General features: G+C 40.8%; 1 protein-coding gene across 2 annotated transcripts in view; it reads right to left on the bottom strand.

The window, feature by feature from the left end:
• Positions 1-21846, bottom strand: part of FAM120A (family with sequence similarity 120 member A) — a 105881-nt gene that overhangs the window by 69531 nt on the left and 14504 nt on the right. For both annotated transcript variants that reach the window (XM_082606629.1, XM_082606628.1), the window contains exons 2-3: positions 15130-15376; positions 11222-11304 (exon numbers count right to left, since the gene is read on the bottom strand). In XM_082606629.1, coding sequence (XP_082462755.1) covers positions 11222-11304; positions 15130-15376 — 330 coding nt within the window. The remainder of the gene's footprint in view (positions 1-11221; positions 11305-15129; positions 15377-21846) is intronic.

Genomic DNA, 21846 nt, shown 5'->3' with positions numbered 1-21846 from the left:
TATCTTGTATACATTTGCCTAAATATAGCTGTGAAAAGGATGCTAAAATGCAATTAATCACAAACAATGCTAAATGCGAGCTCTGCAGGTGGAAACTGTTATGCAGATATACCGAAGGATTTAATGGATTTGAATTTAAAGTATTTAAAGTATTAAGTGTCAACAAAGAAAAATTCCATCACGTTTTATGAGCAAGGGTCACCAGTAGGCTCACAGGGAAAGCAGGGCAGGCCTGGGCTCCCTCCTGCAGCAGTGTCTGCATCCAGCTGGGGCTGTACTGTCCTGTGATTGAGTTCTTCTAGACTATATGCCACACGCTGCTCGCAGCATGCGTCACTTCATTTAATCCACAAAACAATGCTGTGAGGTGTACTCTTAAATGTACTCCCCATTTGGCAGAGGAGTTCATTCAGGCACCCATATGAGCCAACGAGGTGAGTAGCTGGGCCACCGCCTGACCTGCAGACTGCACACCTGGCCACCACACTCTGGTCTAGTCGTCTCTAAATTATGCCTCCTTTAGCATTAAATGTCCTTTTCTATGAAATGATGGTAGACGGCGAGTTCCTTTTTCCTCTAACATTCTTATTTAGAATAATTAAAAGTTGGCAACACAACAGTAGCCCTCCCAACTTTTGTTTTCCCCAACAGATCCGTGAAACCCAAACCCCTGTTGTCGATGAAAGGAGCTACAGAAAGATTTTCAACAGGAGAGGTACGAAATCAGGCCTGAGTTCCAGACACATGGAGGATGGGCATGAAGGCAGAGGAACAAAGGAGGGAACATTAGCAGCTCCTGTGTAAACCTAAGTAACGATAACACAGGCGGTCGAGAAGGATAGGATGAGCAGGTTGGGAAAGGTGAGATGCAGAGAGGAGAAGAATCAAAGATAATTCTCAATTTCTAACCTGATGACTGCAGGGACAGTGGTATCACTAGCGAGAAACAAAATACAGGACGATAAACCTACTTAGAGAAGGTGATGACATTTCTAAGTTAGAAACATCAAATCTGGTGCATAGGTGCAGTGCCCAAGTGGAGATGACTTGGTGGACAGTGGGATACACCCTGCGGTTCAGGGAAGGGGTCTCTTGGGAGAAGTACACTGGAGAGTTATCAACATAGTAGTTGAAACCTTAAGGGCAGATGAGATGTGCCAGAAAGAAAAGTGTGAGGATCACAGCAAGGTACAGAGACGGATCCTAGGGAATGCACATGCAACCAGAGGAAGCCAGCTCACACGAGAGACAAGGAAAGGATGTGGAAATAAGGAATACAGAACAAAGCTGGGGTCTGGGAATCAAGGCAGGAATTTCCCAGCGGGGTGAGGAGAGCAGGATGACTGACAGTGTCAAGTGCTCCAGAGAGGCAGAAAATCATTTGACAAAGCATTTGTCAAATCCACAGCCTTGAACAAAGACCCAACTGTGTCCACCAGAAATCGGTGGGGAGGGGCGCAGGGGGCGGCGAGGATGGATTAAGCTGTTGGGGACATTATGGAAGGCTGCCTTCGGGAGATTCGAGGATGAAAAGGAGAGTTAGGAGAATATGGGAGACTAGACCACATTTACAAACTGAGGGCCAACGACCAAAAGAGGGGGGACGTCTACACAGGAGCAAGGAGTTGACTGGACGAAGTAACGCAGGGCTCCCTGGATGTGCTCAGTGACAACAGCTCAAGAATGTCAGGATAGTCTCGTCTCAGGAAGTAAAATGGGCCTGGATGAAGAAGAATGAAAACAGGGGAACGCGAAGCTGAGGACTCTCACCATCCTCGGATAAAGGACCTCTCTGTAAGAGAAAGTGTGAAACTGAAGAGAGGTCTGAAGAGATGATGAATGTTTAAGATAAATATTAAGGAGAATAAAAGGATTAACTGCTGACGCTGACAGTTTGGTTGAAGTTGGAGACGATAATTTTAAAAATCAGTTTTACTGAGATATTTTAAAGTAAAATTCATCAATTTTAAGCACGTCATTCACTGAGCTCTGATAAAATGCATACATTAGTGTAGCCACCGCCAAAATTATGAAGTATAATGTTTCTATCACCGCAAATAGTTCCCTGTGCCCCTTCCCCTCAGAGCCCTAGGCAACCACTAACCTGCTTTCTGTCACCATACTTTTGCCTTTTCCAGGGTTTTACATAAAAGCAATCATATATATTTCTTTGGTGTTTGACTTTTCACTTAAGATAATGCTTTTAGGATTCATACGTATTATAAGAAAGTAGTTGGTTCCTTTCACTGCTATCAGCATGTCATTGTATGACTGTCCCACAATGTATTCATCCATTCACCAGCTGACTACTGCTTGGTGTGTTCGAGACTACAATGGATAAAGCTGCCAGGACACTCAGGTTCAATTATTTTTGTGAACATAGGATTTCATTTCTCGCGAGTAAATGTCTAGCAGCGGGATTGCTGGGTTATGTGGTAGGTATATGTTTAACTTTGTAAGAAACTACCAGACTGTTTTCAAAGTGACCATTCTGGATTCTGCTTCCCAAGAGCCACATCTCAGAGCTATGGGTACTGACACGCACTGACACTTGGCATCATCTGTCTCCTTCACCTGGCCCATTCCAGTGGTCAGGTAGTGCAGCTCATGATGGCTTTAATTTGCATTCCCTAATTCCATGGAGCATCTCTTTGTGTGCTTACTGAATATTCTGTAAAACGTCTGTTCAAAATTTCACCCATCTTTTTTGGTTGTTGCGTTGTATATCTTCTTATTGTGTTGTTCTTTACATATTCTGGATACAAGTCCTTTACCAGAGATAATATTCTGCAAATAGCTCCTCTCCCTCTGTTGTTGCTTGCTTTTCATTTTCTTAACTAAGAAATCTTTGACTAACTCAAGGTCATAAAGACCCTCTCATATTTTCTTCTAGAATAATTTTTATATTCTTTTAATTTTTGCATATGGATATCCAGCTATTGTAAAAACTAACCCTTCCCCATTTAGTTACTTAGGGACTTCTGGTGAAAATAATTAAATATATATATAGGTCTATTTCTGGACTCTGTTCTGCTCCACTGATCTGTTCGACTACCCTTATGTCAGTACCACACTGAGTTGATTATTATAGCTTTAAAGTGAGTCTAATACTAAGTCCTTTCACTTTGTTCTTCCTTTTCAACATCTCTGATGCTATTCTAGGTCCTTTGCAATTACACATGAATTTTAAAACCAGTTTTTCAATTTCTACTTAAAAAAAAGCTTGCTTGGGGCTTCCCTGGTGGCGCAGTGGTTGAGAGTCCGCCTGCTGATGCAGGGGACACGGGTTCGTGCCCCGGTCCGGGAAGATCCCACATGCCGCGGAGCAGCTGGGCCCGTGAGCGATGGCCGCTGGGCCTGCGCGTCTGGAGCCTGTGCTCTGCAACGGGAGAGGCCCGTGTACAGCAAAAAAAAAAAAAAAAAGCTTGCTTGGATTTTGATTGGGATGCAGTAAGTCTATATAACAACAGTCTTTTGAGCCATAAACACGTATATTTCTTCATTTATTTAGATCCTTTTTAAACTTAGACCATAAGTTTGCAGTGGCATCCATTAGCTGTGTGGTTCTCAAATCTTCTCTAGATAGTACCTATCTAGGGTGGAGGGGTCTGCTGGACAGGTGAGATGGAAGAAGGAGCAAGAGAATGGTGATGGTACAACCAGTTCAAGATGACCCACCAAGAGGTCCAGGCCAGCTAGGGAAGAAAGAAACAGTGAACAAATAAATGGGCAGAAGGCCCCAGGACGGGCAAAAGAGCCAAGTGTCAGCTTATGAGAATACTAAAGATAGAAGCAGTGGAGACAAAAGGGAGAAGGGATATTAAAGTGTACGACAGGAAATGGAGCTCTTCTGGGAGAAGACCCAGTGTATGACTCTGGGCCTAGAAGACTGCAGTATAGTAGACACTATTTTACTGGAGACAATATGCAGCCAAGTTGTCTGTGGGTAATCTCCAGTACGCTGACCTTGCCTGAGTCTCAGAAGAGTTATTAAAGAACACCATCATGAAAGTAAAACAACAACCCACAGAATGGGAGAAAGTGTTTTCAAATTATGTATCTGATAAGAGACTTGTATACAGAGTATATTCTTAAAAAAACTCTTACAACTCATTAATAAAAAATTTAAAAATGGACAAAAGATATGAATAGACGTTTATCCAAAAAAGGTAAACAAATGGCCAGTGAGCACAGGAAAAGGTGCTCAACATCATTAGTCATCAGAGAAATGCAAATCAAAACCACATCACACCCACTGCAACAGCTAAAAATAAAACAACAGACAATAACAAGTGTTGGTGAGGTTGTGGAAAAGTCAGAAACCTCACACATAGCTGGTAAGAGTGTAAACAGTGTAGCTACTGTGGAAAACAGTCTGGTAGTTCCTCAAAATGTTAGGCACAGAATTACCATATGACCAGCAATTCCAGTCCTAGGTCTACACCTGAGAGAAATGAAAACATGTCTACACAAACACTTGTACTTGAATATTCACGGCAGCATTACAAAGCCAAAATGTGGCTGAACAACCTGAATGTCCACTGACTGATGAATGGATTAAACATGGTAGGTAGACCCACATGACAGACTACTATTTGGCCATAAAAAGAAAAAATGAAGTGCTGATACATGCTACGGTGTGGATGAACCTTGAAAAAACATTATGCTCAATGAAAGAAGCCAGACACAAGAGGTCATATAATTCCACTTATATGAAATGTCCAGAAGAGGCAAATCCTTAGAGGAAAAAGTAGCTTAGTGGTTGCCAGAGGGTGGAGGAGGGGGAGAAATGGGGAGTGACTGTTAACAGATAAGATACTGGGTTTCCTTTTGAGGTGATGAAAATATTTTAAAATTAGACAGTGATGATGGTTGCACAAACTTTGTGAAAGCTAAAAACAACTGAATTGTGTCCTTTAAAGGAGTAGATTTTATGGTATGTCATTATATCTCAATAAAACTGTTATAAAAAGAAAATTTAAAAAACATTCTGACGAAGAATGGAAATTTGGAAGTAAACTACCAGCAAACCCCAATTCTGTCACATGTCCTCCTGGACCCAGCTTGGGCTAGTCTCAAGAAAAGCGACCTCTCCGGTTGAGCCGCCTAGGAGTGCTCAGAGCAGAGAGACCACTGGCAAGGTGAGGGGTGTATGCGTGCGCACCCAAGACACAGGGTCGGGAAACTGCCAAAAGAGCCACATTTCCAAAACAAGTGACCTCTTCCAGTCAGAGTGATGGAGAAGGCCTACTTATGAACAAGGCAGAGATTCTGGACCCAAAGGGGAGGAAATATGCTTGAAAGTGTCTGCATACATTTTTAAAACTGAGAATATGCCACTTATTTAACGTAAAACTATAAGATTCCAGGTCATGAGAAGAAACAGAGAAAGCAAAAATACCCTAGTAAGCTTCTTTTTGCTTCATTGACCCTATCACTCACCACCCCAGGAATCAGAAGTCGGGCACTATAAACACTCTATCTTTCAGATTGCATTTGGACCACGAATCTCCCCTCCTCTGGCCAGGTCATGCATTTCATCTCACTCGGAAGAATTCTGCCCGCAGGCCCAGGGCAGGCCCAGTCCCTCAAGAGGAAGGAGCTAAACTGAAAGCAATCCTGTAACACCCAGGGAACACAAACCCTTCCCATGACTCTGTCCCTCCTTTCCAGCAAAGTGACCTGTGATCCACCCACCATCTGTAAAACAGAGACAGAAAAGCTATTCTTGAGTCCCAGTGATTTCAGCAGATTCCTCAGAATGCCAAGCTTTCCATCTTCACTTTATTTATTTAATATTTATTTATTTATTTATTTTTGATGTGGACCCTTTTTAAAGTCTTTATTGAATTTGTTACAATACTGCTTCTGTTTTATGTTTTGGTGTTTTGGCCCCGAGGCATGCGGGCGGGATCTTAGCTCTCCCACCAGCGATTGAACCCGCACCCCCTGCATTGGAAGGCGAAGTCTCAACCACTGGACCGCCAGGGAAGTCCCCCACCTTCACTTTAAAACCACCTGGGGACAGGGAAGGAAGCTCTGATGGGAAGGTATAAACAAGCAAAAATCTTTTGAGTTCAGTCTTTTATTTTCCATTTAAGGATTCCATATATAAATTTTAAATGAGCAAAGAAAAAGACTTCTTACTAAAAGCAAGTTTCCACGACCTAAAAGCTTAAAGGCCAGTACCGTGAATCTGTGCACTGAAATTCCAGACTGTTAAGAATGTGCAGCTCACTGAATGCATGATGATGATGACATTATAATAATAATATTAGTAGGATATACATTTTAAAACAATTCTGGAGTACCAAATATCCATCTGTTAAAAGTGGTTCTCTTCCAGGAGTGCAATTATAAATAGCTCTCACTTCCACAATGCATAATGGTTGAATTTTTCAACCTTCCAGGCCCCTAACGTTATTTTCTCTAGAGCCCGAAAAGTCTTTAGATTTTAGGAAGTACTTCTTAGCTCTTATGAAACTACAGGATGACTTTTTGAGAAAGGAATATATTGAGTTAACTTCAATTAACACTAACATGCAAGCAGGAATTCCTTCTTTGGAAGGTCTTAAGTGCCCAAAGTGCCACCTCTTGCAATGCCTTGAAACAGCAGTCCCCAACCTTTTCGGCACCAGGGACCGGTTTCCTGGAAGACAATTTTTCCATGGACGGGGAGGGGGATGGTTTCAGGATGATTCAAGTGCATTGCTGTTATTGTGCACTTTATTTCTGTTATTATTACATTTATATAATGAAATAATTATACAACTCACCATAATGCAGAATCGGTGGGAGCCCTGAGCTTGTTTTCCTGCAAATAAGGAGCACACAACCTAGATCCCTAGCATGCGCAGTTCACAGTAGGGTTCGCGCTCCTAAGAGAATCTAATGCCGCAGCTGACCTGATATGACGAGGAGCTGAGGTGGTAATGTGAGTGATGGGGAGCGGCTGTAAATACAGTTGAAGCTTCACTCGCTCGCCTGCCGCTCATCTCCTGCTGTGTGGCCCGGCTCCTAACAGGCCACAGACCGGTCCGTGGCCCAGGGATTGGGGACCCCTGCCTTAAAAGGTGGAACTCAGAATAATTGAAGCCCACCTTTCTATTCATGCACAATTTATACTCAACTTCCTTTCAAAAAGGATCTCAGAAAGTCTGATCATCAATCTCACTCTAGTAAGGTTGCACGGTACATTAGATATACCATAAAACTCAAAATGCCTGAAATCATGCTGCTCTTCTCTCTGGCAGCTGGCTCCAGTGTTAAACCCAGACAGGGGACACACATGGTGGAGATGAAGATCACTGGTTGGCTGGACACTGATCACAGCAGGTGCAGCTGCTACCCGCTTCCCCTTCAGGGAAGCCAAGAGAGAGGAGATCCTTTGAGTCCAGGCTTCATCCTGAGGGCCCACTGCGAGCCTTGCCGTGTGCCCTGACCTTGGGAATGCTGGGGTTGCATGGACTGCATGGTGAGACACAGAAGGCTCTTCTGTCCACCTCCCCGTTTCTAGGGACCCTAACATGCTACTCACCCAGAACCAGACTCCCTCCTCCCCGGGGTCAACTGCCACATCCTGTCCCTAAAGATATTGGTAAAAAGGATCACTCAGTGACTTCTGGTGGCGTGTAAAAGCTACAAAGTTAGAGATAACGTTTGGTAAAACTCTAGGTAAATTTAAAACAAAAGGTTCCTAACCTGACCTGACAGAATGCCCTGGTATACAGCTGCCTCAGGGAAAAGATAATGCTGGTAAAGGAAGGTGACTTGGGACTTCCCTGGTGGCACAGTGGTTAAGAATCTGCCTGCCAATGCAGGGCACATGGGTTCGATGCCTGGTCCGGGAAGATCCCACATGCTGCAGAGCAACTAAGCCCATGCACCACAACTACTGAGCCCGTGCGCCACAACTACTGAAGCTCACGTGCCTAGACTAGAGCCCGTGCTCCACAACAAGAGAAGCCACTGCAATGAGAAGCCCACGCACTACAACGGAAGAGTAGCCCCCACTCACCGCAACTAGAGAAAGCCCGTGCGCAGCAACAAAGACCCGACGCAGCCAAAAAAAAACAAAAACAAAAACGGAAGGTGACTAAAAATAAGTGAACCTGAAGGTAGGGTTATATAAATAAACACTGAAGACTATTTAAATCAGAAAGAGAGATGTACGAGAGCTAGGACTTAGATCTTTGAGAATAGGCAGAAGCAAGCAAGGGAGTTTTCAAGGACGTATTTTAATTTAATTGGACACACAGAGGGAGAAGGAGTTCAAGAGAAACCAGCACCTGCCTGGCCCGGGGCTGATGGGCAGAGCTAGGCCTGGGGGGAGTGGCGGGGGGGAGGCAGTGTGCCAGGGGAGGGGCACACTGCCTGCTTGCCACAATTGGGGTGGTGGTATAGAGAGACCAAAACAGAACCTGAATAGCTATACAGGAGAACAACACTTGTGGGAGGTCTGGGGAGAGGAAAGGCGAGCATAAAACTTGCAAAGTAGACTGTCCAATATGAAGGAAATGGTGAAGGGACTCCGGGGCCGGAAGTACTTGGGGGGGTCATGAATGACTGCTGGGGATAAAAACTTGAAATACATGAAACTGCATATGCAGTTTAGGAACACAAAAACCATTAAAATGAATACAATGGTTGAAATGTTGACAGGGCTAAGATTATGGTATTACATGTTAAGGGGTGATTTGAATTTATTAGATAATAAGTTCATATAACACCAACCCTCTGTGAACAATAAACTAGTAGATATGACTTGGGTGAAACACCGGCAAAATAAAGGATGATAAAAGGAATGCTTGAACTTGGGGAGCAAAATCAGATATCCTTCAAAGCGGTGTATACAACATACTGTGTTAAAAAGGAACAAACAAAAATCATAAGAAAGTTTCATAAGCAACAACTAACCAAATTTTCAAAAGTTGTAGTTAGTTTTATTACTGTGAAAAAGAAGAGACTAAAAAAGCAGATGGGATACAGATAATTCTATACAGTAGTAATGTTCATGAGAAAAAAAACACATTCAATATCCCACAGTCTTTGTTAAAATGATTAAAATGATACTACACACAGAAAACTATGTATAAAAAGTCAAAACATAAAAGTTATGCAACTTTGAACTCAAAGCTGGACATGCTTTGCTTTTCAGAATGTGACTTTAAAAATCCTACAACTTATCAAGTCACTGAAAAATTATTTTGGACTGCTTCACTATGCCATAAAAACACCCAGCTAATATTTAAAATACACATGATGATAATGCAAAAAAGAATCTGATTTGCTTTAAAATAAAAACCAACAAACAATCCTATAAACAACTTTCAGAGAACAATAGAAAAATGTGAACATGGACTTAATATTAAATGACATTAGGGAATTACTGCTAATTTAGTTAACGTGATAATAATAATATAATTAAGAGATTATCCTTATTTTTAGGTGGTGGTGATATAAACCACAGTTTTCACAGGTGAAGTGTTATGATATCTGCAACTTACTTCCAAATAGCTGAGTTAAAAAAAAACACACAGATACAAATATACTTCACAAGAAACTGTTAAAAACTGTTTAACCAAGATGGTAGATATACGGATAGACATTTTCTATTTCAACTTTTTACATACTTACTATTTTTCTTAACAAACTATTAGGAAAAATACATGATAATGATGTTTGTAACCTATCGATAGTTTGAGTTGGTTTTCCAGTAATTCTTCAAACAGCTCCTCACTTCTAACCTCTGACACATGAAACAAGGCAAGCTCAATTTAGATATATGTATATGGTCTGGGATCCTGGGAGCCTCTCACCCCTGCTACTCAAAACTCTACAAACCTTCTTAAAAACAGGCCTTCATTCTGTCTCAACTTATAAAAGCATACTGCTTAATGAACCTAATGAGCACAATACTTCTGAGTCCACCTGATTTCAGACTATACTTTTCCCATTCTGCAATTCAATAATGGTATCACCAGGAGCTTGGAATCAAGATTACAAATTGTAGCACTCTGTAAATGAAAACACACATGAAGAACACTCCGGCCAATAGCAAATAGAAAGCCATTCCCCTTCAAGGACAAAAAAGCAAAAGAAAACAAGTAATTTCTAACAAGAGGAGAAAAACTGACTTTTGAACAGAAGTTGAAAAGCCCCATACAAAGAACTATTAGGATAAAAAGGAAAACATCAGGACCCATCAACAAGAAATGGAAAAGAAAGGAGATTCTAGGCAGCAAGAAACAAGATGAAAGAGGCAGGAAAGGAATGCCGCTTGAACTTGCAAGTATCACAAAAGCTCACTGTAAGCTAAAACACAAAAGCTCCAATTTGGAGGGCAATTCTGACAACAGGAAAAAGTGCATTCAGAAACCGTTCCATGCAACCTCCCTATTACTATGAGGAACTGAGGCCCAGGCTGCCAGCCAGTGTAGGTCCCGACTTCCCAGCTCCCTACCTAACAAGTGGCAGCTATGATCACAACACTAAACAGCAGAGAACACCAGAGCCACTTTACCCAGCAAAGGGAATATGGAAAATCACAGGAAGCCACTCACAAGTACAACTCCAAGTTCCCTAGTGGCTCATACCAATTTCACTACTATGTACACATCAAACCGTAAACCTTCCCACTCTAGAAAATCAAAGTTAAGAGAGTCTTCTTGGATGTTCATTACTTTCACAAATAGGAAGGGGAGAAAAATAAGAAAATAAATATTAACAAAATAGTACAAACAGACCACTTCTCTAATGAACTTGGGTCTCCTCCATCATTCAAAAACCATTAAAACTGTAAATAGATTTTTATAATATTGAAAAATTAGTAAGAAAATTATGAAATTTATCAAACTATGCTAAGATGTTGATCTGAGTAACAGAAGATGATATTATCTATTGAAAAAAATTAATATTTGTAGGCAAGAAAATTAATACATAAAAACTTTAGCTAAAAAATTTCCACCTATCTACGTATACGGCATGAAGAATTCCTCTAAGGGAATTTTTAAGGACATTTATATATTTCCCTAAAATATAGGTGCTGGGAACAAGATAAGACAGGTTGTTTGTTTTTTAAGGCAACACAGAGTCTGAAGTTAGGGGGAAGCAGGATATTGCTAATTTTGTGCTATATTTCCTTCTACAATAAAGAAACATTATTTATATTATGAAAGTAATAGCAAAATCAACAAATGTTGGAAATGAAATGAATATGTACCTTAAGTGAGGCTAGTGGATGTTCTGGACCAAGTAAACTCCAATGAAAGGAAGCCAGATCTTCATCAGGTAGAATGTGATTTCCTGGAATACAAACAGGGATACCATAAAAGCCATCATCATGAGTGACACAGGGGAAACAATATCATTGCATGTTATAATTTGTAGGTTATCTTTGTTAGTTTCAGACTTTGCAGTATGACTTCTTAGGACCACCTCATTTGATACAGCACATAAAACTTCCACACAGAAATTGAGAATATTTCTTCATCTTTTAATACAAAGCAACATACAGCAGGCAGACTTCTTGCAGCCGCCTCAAGTACAACGTGAATTTCCAGTAGAGGCTCAACAGCATTCAAACTGAATAAACTGCATAAAAACCTAAGTATTAAGGTCACTCTGATAATGCCAGATGCCAAATGTCAATTTGAAACAACTTTTCATTTGTTTATGAGAGACGATGGTTCTGTGAAACTGCATTCTGTGAAGTAGGTTCAACAGCAGAGGCAGAATCTATAGTTATAAAATCTAAGGAAGGTTAAGTGACAATGTTTGCTGCCTGTGACATGGATCAACACCCTCCTCCCATAATCTCCAGCACCACCCACAAATAGATGTACAAAGCACAGACTACAAGTGCCATCAAGAAGTGCCAATCAGGGCCTCCCTGGTGGCGCAGTGGTTGAGAGTCCGCCTGCCGATGCAGGGGATACGGGTTCGTGCCCCGGTCTGGGAGGATCCCATGTGCCGCGGAGCGGCTGGGCCCGTGAGCCATGGCCGCTGAGCCTGTGCGTCCGGAGCCTGTGCTCCGCAACGGGAGAGGCCACAACAGTGAGAGGCCCGCGTACAGCAAAAAAAAAAAAAGAAAAAAAAAGAAGTGCCAATCAGCTCTATGCACTATCACCAGGGCTGTGTCACAAATAAGAACTGTATTCAGCTGAGAAACTACATTTTGCAGGGAACATTCTCCCTTCAGAGTCGTGCTTGGATGCCTGATATACTAACACCTTTGGTTTGTTAGTGGTCTTGATACAATTTAAAAGCAGTAATTTCCTAAATAATTCTGTAATTTTTATATTATGATTTAGTCACCTCCACACTATGCAGATTCATTTATCAGCTGCTAACAGAAAACAAAACAAGGTGAGTTCATTTGCAGTATTGCTAATCATAATACTCTGAACACACAAATACATGATACAGATGTACCAAACTGTCATTATGTCCAGAAGAGCAAAGTTAAGTCCTAATTGTCCAGTTACCGAGTTTTGTACTGCTTTCCTCGGCTCATAGAATGTATAGAACTTTACTGTGAAGTAAGTATTAAGTATCTGAGATTTGTTTTTGAAGCTTCTATCTGAAAAGATATTAAGCCAATTCCAACATCAAGAATAGTCTGTTAAATACCATATGCTAACACATATATATGGAATCTAAAAAAAAAAAAAAAAAGGGTTATGAAGAACTTAGGGGCAGGACAGGAATAAAGACACAGATGTAAAGAATGGACTTGAGGACACGGGGAGGGGGGAAGGGTAAGCTGGGACAAAGTGAGAGAGTGGCATGGACATATATACACTGCCAAATGTAAAACAGATAGCTAGTGGGAAGCAGCCACGTAGCACAGCGAGATCAGCTCAGTGCTTTATGACCACCTAGAGGGGTGGGATAGGGAGGGTGGGAGGGAGGGAGACGCAAGAGGGAGGAGATATGGGGATATATGTATATGTATAGCTGATTCACTTTGTTATAAAGCAGAAACTAACACAACATTGTAAAGCAATTATACTCCAATAAAGATGTAAAAAAAAAAAAAGAATAGTCTGTTAAAACTTGGGTCAAATACTTCAATGAGTATTTCACTCAACTTTTCTAAAATAGAACATCTTATATAGCTATACTTTCTACTACAAAAAGGAGAAATTATACTTTCTATTTAAAAAAAAAGGAAAAATAATCTTTCTTATTTGAGGACGTTGAAACTTTTACACAAAATCTAAACTAAAAATGTTCACCCAATTAAGCGTTTATCTATAACTTGCCTAAATTTTCTGAAGAAATTCCAAGCCTTAATTTATTATTAAATTATTCACAATGTTACTCTTGTTTTCCATTTCTTTTACTATTTCACAAAATAAGTTAGCTAGAAAAGTATTAGTTGGCATTATCTCCCAAGAAATTTATTCAATGTTTCCCTAAATAAGATAAACAAATACCCTTCCCAAATTAGTTAAGGCATCCATATTCTAAAAGCATACAATTTTCCCATTCATTTAAAGTCAATTGTGGTAACATTTAAGTAAATATGAAACTTTTCATAATGTGTCCATCTACTCCATCACTTTGTAACATTTGAGGAAATATCGTTTTATATTTTAATGTCTGAAAATATGAAAGTACTACATATATTTAGAAATTAGGTTTTAATCCTCCAAATCCCAAGTCACAAGAGTTCACTAAGAAAATGGACAGAAAATAGCCAAGTACTAACTTAAAGACATGTATTTGAGATTAGATCCAAATAAAGACAACTCGTAAAATCAGAAATTTTTTGATTGATTTGTAGTTATACAATTTGAAATGTTAACACCAAATAATATATGAAAAATTATGGCTGTCTCACTATAATTTCTAGTTGTATAAAACTTTTTTGGACTGTTTATAAAAAATCTGATAATTAGGAATTTCTAAAAATAACCCACAATATAATCCCCCTCTTAAACATGACCAGATCAGGCTGCTAAGCACTACAGAATAGAAACTGAGAGAGTACAATAAGATCGCACTTTTCTGGAGACCACATATCTTTCAAAAAGGGCCTGTGTGTCCCAAACAAACAGCCCTCAATCCCATCACTGAAATTCATGGATTTTACTCACAGGAGGGCTTTGCTCAGAACACATTTACTTATACTGTGGACATAATTTTTGCAAACTCTGAGCAAACTAGAGCCGGATATTCAAGCATTCCAAGCACAAAAAAGGGAAGTGGACAGAAAAGAAAGAAATAACTATAAACTACAGACATAAAGTGATAAATAAATGTATTACCTATTGCCAAGTTATTTTTAAGAGAAAGAAATTAATATATAAAATCTTAGTTGAAACCAGATTTTGTCCTTTCTAGGTATTCAGCATAAGGAATTCCTCCAAGGGAGTTTTTTTTTGTTTTTTTTGTTTGTTTGTTTGCGGTACGCGGGCCTCTCACTCTTGTGGCCTCTCCCGTTGCGGAGCACAGGTTCCGGACGCACAGGCTCAGCGGCCATGGCTCACGGGCCTAGCCGCTCCGCGGCACGTGGGATCTTCCCGGACCGGGGCACGAACCCGCATCCCCTGCATCGGCAGGCAGACTCTCGACCACTGCGCCACCAGGGAAGCCCCCTCCAGGGGAGTTTTTAAAGACATTTATACATTTACTTAAGATGCAGGCACTGGAAACAAGGTAACATAGTTTATTTTTGTTTTCCTTTTAAAGTAATGAGAATCCTGAAAATGAGGGTAAAACATGACAGTGCTAACTTCACAGCATATTTTCTTCTATAACAAACATAATTTGTGCCAAAGGTTTAAATGTTTAATTTTCATAAGTGAGACTGTGTTAACATTTGTGATTTTTAAATGTTATTTTCCCCAAACTTTAAGGGCATTTTTCCCACAAAATTAGTTTATCAGCCTAGATGGAACAAGACATAAACAAACACTTAAGAACAAATGAAGCACATTTTCAGTGACACCAAAAAATAATGAGTAAAGAATGTTACTGAGGAGAAGCCCAGCCCATTCCCTGTTTCTTTTAAGTAAGATACAATCCAAAACATTGTAGCATTGAAATTTAAAAAACAACAACAACAGTATGTCCCAAGTATAGAACTCCTTTATAAAATGAATTTTCACACTGCCCACCTACCTAACAGAGCAGCAAAGATAGGGAAGCGGTTTGGGTTCAGGTCCAGCTGCTTGGCAACCTCGTGCATCAGATATTGGCTTGTGGTGAGACTTTTCCCATTCCGGCTCAGTTTTAGGGCATGGGCACTGAAATAGTAGGGGATGTTGCACAGGGCATAATCGGAGTCGTATGCAACTAAGCCGTGGAAGCCGTTTTCTCTGCAGAAACCGATCACTTCTTGATGATGATCCTCGATGCTCTGGGCAACCTGTGCAAGTGAGAAGACCACTTCGTCAGAGGCCAGGCACCACTTCAGCACGTGCTCAATACACAGACATATCTGTACAGAATCTGTAAATTCCAGATATGGAAGATATGCAAGAGAGCCAAACAGTCAAAACTAACAATAATAAAGTATGCAGCACATTGCTCAAATAAGAAATTTCAGTGGGAAATAATCTCCTGGTCAGTAACTTATGATCCCATCCGGACTGCAAATTAACTTTCAATTTCTTATCAAGTTCAAAGATCACCCTGTTTAAAAATACACAATGCCAGCTGGCCCCTGTGACAGTATTTTGAAGGAAAAGAGACAGATGGGAAAAAAAGAGACAGAAGAGGAAAATAAACAAGTGTAAAGGACGGAGACAGAGAGAAGCCAGCCACTCTCAGTGAAAACAAAATAGTTTCTTCAAAGTAAATCAAAGCAAATAGGTGAAATAACCAGAAGGATTAAAAAGAAAACAAAAAAGCCAAGGATTATCCATCACCTACCTACTAGTTACTATAGACCCTGAAGCATTCAGCATATGGGTAATAATAAGAATGAACATGTTTACCCCCAAATAATTGTCACGTGTTTATTCTGTGCAAAGGACCAGGCCTGGTGGTATGGCACCAGGTTCAGGACAACTGTGAAGGCTAGGTCTAAATTTACTGCCTTTTTAGTGATGAAAACTACAAGCTGAAGCTTCTTTACTTCTACTGGCTCTCCCATTGTGACAGGTCAACCCCATCTATCTCAGGTGTCCGTCACATACTAAAGAGGGCAGAGAAGCAATGCCCACAGAAAAGCAAAAAGCCCCTGGAATTTCTCTATTCCAAAAAACATACCAAAGGGCATTGAAAAACATTTTCTTAAAATTATATATATAAAGTTAAAGACAATTCCTCTCCTGCTGTTACCCACACTCATTTAACCAACTAAAATTTGGCAGGTTTTTTTTTTCCCCCTACAATGGATAAAGGTATTTTAGAAAACATAATTTTAAACTTAATTGGGTGATTCAGCTGTGGAAAATTAACTCTCCATAGAGCCCTAAAGGTAAAAAACAAGTGCCCTTAAACATAAATTTCTAGAACTACACTGCCCGATTTGTGGCTATATTGAATTAAAATTTAAAATACATTAAAAATTAAGTTCAAGTGTTCAATGGTCACCTACTAGATGGACATCATTGTAGACTTACTCTCATTTCTCACTGACTTTCACCAAATTTTGTTAAAAAGTTAGTTATAATGAAATCTCAGCGGCAAAGCAGTCCTTTTAAAGACGCATATTTAAAGGAAAAATGATTTTTTGCATTCTCTTAATAAGTATTTTGATAAAAATATTTTGCTTTACAAAAAAAACAATAACATACAATTAATCAATTACTGTTCTGTCTTAGAATAGGATGATGCTGTTTTATCTCAATCTAAAAATAGAGTACTTTCACTAAAATAGAAAAGTACAGTTAAAATTTTTTTTAATTAGCCCAGCTTCATCTAGAAATGATAATCTCCAAGTCCATGCTCTCTACCTCAAATCACTTTATTACATAAAACTTAATATTTACAGCAATGTCTTAAGGCATTTAAAAATCACCAGCAATTCCTGTTTTCCAGACATCTTTCATATTAAGTCTGCACAATCTTCCTAAGAGGCCCTGAAATGAAGGGAGATTGTGAGTTACCACCCCCTTGCTCAAGTCCCCTCAGAGGAGTTCTAGAAAACGCAGCATGGCTGCTTGCTTCATAGAGCCAGATAGCCTGTAGAGGAGACGGGGCAAAATTAAATGTATGAGCTGAGTACTGTACAAGCTATATTTTGCAAGAGAGTCTGTTAACCTGTTCTTCCAGGAAACTGAGGCTGCCAGCAGTTCAGAACCTAGCTCCGCCCGGCTCCAGGACAAGAGCGGTCCAGAGACTCCTCCTCCCTGAGCACCCACTCTCTGCATGCCTCACAACACATTACCTCATTACCCTCACAATAACCCTTGGAGGGGAAGGAAGGAGGCAGCCCTGTGTGGTCACTCAGTGGGGTGTTCAAGCAGGGGAACAGCAGGTATACTGACTCAGAGCTGAGTGTGGTGTCTGCATCCTCATCCCAGAGACCCAGGGGAAAGCAGTAGGTGATGGAGTCGGAACAGGCAGGGACAGATGTCATCTGGCAGGTTTTCAAGGAAGGCTGTTAGCATTGAAGAACAACAGACAATATATTTCCAGAGCTGTAAACACTCATACTCTTTGACTCTGGAGCAATCTTACGCCAGGAAATAGAGCCTAAGAAACCAACGTTATCTGACAAAAAACGTTGGGAGCATAAAAAGGGTGAGGGTGGCCTTCTGTGGGAAAAATAAGCTAACATTAAGGAGCTGGGTAAACACAGCAACTACACAATGTTGTGGAGAAACTTGAGAAAAGCTTAGAACAAAATATTAAACAAAACCATTTCAGAATACGATATCCGCTACATACAACCACATAAAACTGCACCTGTGGAAAAAGACTGAAAGGGAGTAAGCAAAAATTAACACAGTTGTGCAGGGTGGCACAATTATGCTTAAAAAAAAAAAAAAAGAAAGAAAAAAACACTTTATTTTATTTTGTTATTTTTTTAACATCTTTATTGGAGTGCTTTACAATGGTGTGTTAGTTTCTGCTTTATAACAAAGTGAATCAGCTATACATATACATATATCCCCATATCCCCTCCCTCTTGCGTCTCCCTCCCTCCCACCCTCCCTATCCCACCCCTCCAGTCGGTCACAAAGCACTGAGCTGATCTCCCTGTGCTATGCGGCTGCTTCCCACTAGCTATCTATTTTACATTTAGTAGTGTATATATGTCCATGCCACTCTCTCACTTTGTCCCAGCTTACCCTTCCCCCTCCCCGTGTCCTCGTCCATTCTCTACTTCTGCATCTTTATTCCTGTCCTGTCACTAGGTTCTTCAGAACCATTTTTTTAATTTAGATTCCATAGATATGTGTCAGCATACGGTATTTGCTTTTCTCTTTCTGACTTACTTCACTCTGTATGACAGTCTCTAGGTCCATCCACCTCACTACAAATAACTCAATTTCATTTCTTTTTATGGCTGAGTAATATTCCATTGTATATATGTGCCACATCTTCTTTATCCATTCATCTGTCGATGGACACTTAGGTTGCTTCCATGTCCTGGCTATTGTAAATAGAGCTGCAATGAACATTGTGGTACATGACACTTTTTGAATTATGGTAGAAAAAAACTTTTTTAAAGGAAAAAAGTCTAATAAAAAGTTGAAACAGCCCTCATATACACCACGCCCACACTGGCCACCTCTATGCCACCGCACTGGGGGCAAATACTCCTCCTTTCACATCCATCTCCTGCCAGAAAAGGCACGCAATTTGCTCATCTACATATCAAGGGTCTAGCTTGGTGCCTGGCACCCAGTAAAGACTATGAAATGAAAAACTCTGGGGGTCCCAGTTCAGGGGCCCCAAACAGTCTTTAAATTATCTATAAAGATTACTATAAACTCTAAACAGTAGAAACCAACAGCCAGTAGAGCCTTACAGAGCAGTTTCATCTGTCTCTGGGGAGTGGAATGTAGCGCTTTCCACAGTCACCTCCTTCCACTGACCCTTCCCCAAACACAATTCCTCGTTCATTCAGAACACTTGGTTTCAGCCTGGCATTAATAAGCACAGTGAATGAACTATTAATAATTCACTACAAGACTAATTTGCAAATGTTAACGATATCTTAATCCTCCCCCAAAGCACACCTAACATTAAACAAATAGTTGTCTGCTAGAATTAATCTCCTAAAACAAAAGATAAAGGAACCCTGCCCTTAAGTAAGCACAGACTTCAAATCTAAAGCAAGGTGTATAACTGAATCACTTTGCTGTACACCAGAAACTAACACATTGTGTTAGTTCAATCAACTATACTTCAATAAAAAATAATGATAATAATAAAGCAAGGTGGAGCAATCTGTGCCCCTTGTCGTGCTCATCTTTCCTATCTCAGGTACCCTGAGTGACATGGATGGCAAGGAGAACCAAAATGTCCAGGTTCCACTTCTGGCTTGATGTCCAACCTGCCTAGCTAGGAATGTAAAATTAATGAATCTTTAAGATTCTTTCAACTTCTGAAATTCTAGTATTCTGCCTCACTGGTTAAAATCCATTTTGCCTTTATCTGAGGAAGGCTACATGGCATTAAAAACCACAAAGTAGGGCTTCCCTGGTGGTGCAGTGGTTGGGAGTCCACCTGCCGATGCAGGGGACACGGGTTCGTGCCCCAGTCCGGGAGGATCCCACATGCCGCAGAGCGGCTGGGCCTGTGAGCCATGGCCGCTGAGCCTGCGCGTCCGGAGCCTGTGCTCCGCAGCGGGAGAGGCCACAGCGGTGAGAGGCCCACGTACCGCAAAAAAAAAAAAAAAATAATAATAATAAATAAAAACCACAAGGTAACAGAGATGCAGTCCTTTCCAACAAGTGAACAATGGAAGTGTGGTGTAGCAGTTACTCAATTAGGGAAATAAAACCCCCACAAAACACCTAAATGAAAGAGTCTGTGTGATGGATACATGACTCTATGCATTTGTACAAGCTCACATCATTGTACATATCATACAAAGAATAAACTTTAATATACACAACTTAAAAAAAAATCAGCCAGCAGTCAGGGATGCTAGGCCAGAATGCAAACTGACAAATGTATCGAATTGTATTATAAACTGTCTGTCACAGGGGTGCCAATGAACAACTCTGAAATCACTTTCACATGTGTTAAGGTTGGGGTAAATGGATGGTAGATGACCTCAGTGTCTCCCTATCAGAGAACGGGCTTACAAATGTGCAAAGGGAGGAGGCTAGCATGACCCTGTAGTGTTGGGTTAGCCATGGAGATGTCCGTAAGAACCCACAAGTAGATGACAACACAGACAGACAGGCACAGAAATCATTAGAGGTAAGTGTGTGCACGTGGATTAGTCTAGAAACACACACATACATCTCCCAGGTGTCAGCAGAGAACCTAGAAGCAGCAACACCCCAGGAGAAAGAACATCTCTACCCCAACCTGGTTTCTAAATACCATTCTCCACTAAAAGGCATGACACTGAGCAGATGCCCAGTAGATATACGGAAGGAGGGCACTGCACCTCTGGAGCATTCTCCCCAAATCAGAAGAAAATATCAGACAGCCCAAATTGGAGGCCAACCTACAAAATGCCTATCAGTTCTCCAAAAGTGTCAAGGTCACCACAGAGACAAGCAGAGGCTGAGAAGCTGTCCCAGATCACAGATCAGTAAGTAGACAAGACGCATAAAGGCAACAGGGAATCCAAAAAGGATACAGGTAGAAAATGGAAGAACTCTGAATGAAATACATAATGCAGTTAATGGTACTGTACCAATGCTAATTTCTTAGTTTTAACAGTTGTACTAGCTCATAGGATGCTAAGACGCATGAAAGCTGAGTGAAGGATATTCAGGAACTCTCTGTACCATTTTTGCAACTTTTCTATAAACCCCAAATTATTCCCAAGTAAGAAGTTTATTTTAAAAAGAAAAAGAAAACAAAACACAATAGTCTACGACAGCGGTCCCCAACCTTTTTGGCACCAGGGACCGGTTTCTTGGAAGACAGATTGGAGGCGGTGGCAGGGAAGGAATGGTTTTGGGATGATTTAAGTGCATTACATTTATTGTGCACTTGATTTCTATTATTATTACATTGTAATATATAATGAAATAATTATACAACTCACCATAATGCGGAATCAGTGGGAGCCCTGGGCTTCCTTTCACTTGCCACTCACTGATAAAGAGTTTTGATGAGTCTGCGAGCAACTGATTTATTATGGTCTCTGTGCAGTCAAACCTCTCTGCTAATGATAATCTGTATTTGCAGCCGCTCCCCAGTGCTGGCACCACCGCCTCAGCTCCACCTCAGATCGTCAGGCTTTAGATTCTCATAAGGAGTGCACAACCTACATCCCTCACAGGTGCAGTTCACAGTAGGGTTCGCACTCCTGTAAGAATCTAATGCCGCAGGTGATCTGACAGGAGGCGGAGCTCAGGCAGCAATGCGAGCCATGGAAAGCAGTTGTAAATATAGAGGAAGCTTCTCACTCATTCGCTGCTCACCTCCTGCTGTGCGGCCTGGTTCCTAACAGGCCATGGACCAGTACCAGTCCGTAGCCCAGGGGTGGGGGACCCCTGGTCTACAAGACACTAACTGAGAGACTGTTTTAAGCTATTTCATCATGTGAACAAAGCACTGAAAGGCCTGACAGGCAAAGTCTCCGAGAGTCTATCATGTGAAAACACAACTCTCCCCAGACAGTCCAACTAAGGGAAGTAGGAAAGCCCACCACAGGCAGCATAAACCTATGAATGAAAGAATAAAGTCCAACAACCAAGAATACTTGTAAGAGGCCCACTGAACAATTCCTCAAGACTTATGTCAAAGAGC

This window comes from Mesoplodon mirus (assembly GCF_964341445.2).
Source record: "Mesoplodon mirus genome assembly, chromosome: 1".
Classification (NCBI taxonomy): Eukaryota; Metazoa; Chordata; class Mammalia; order Artiodactyla; family Ziphiidae; genus Mesoplodon; species Mesoplodon mirus.
This window is presented reverse-complemented; position numbering and strand designations above follow the sequence as displayed.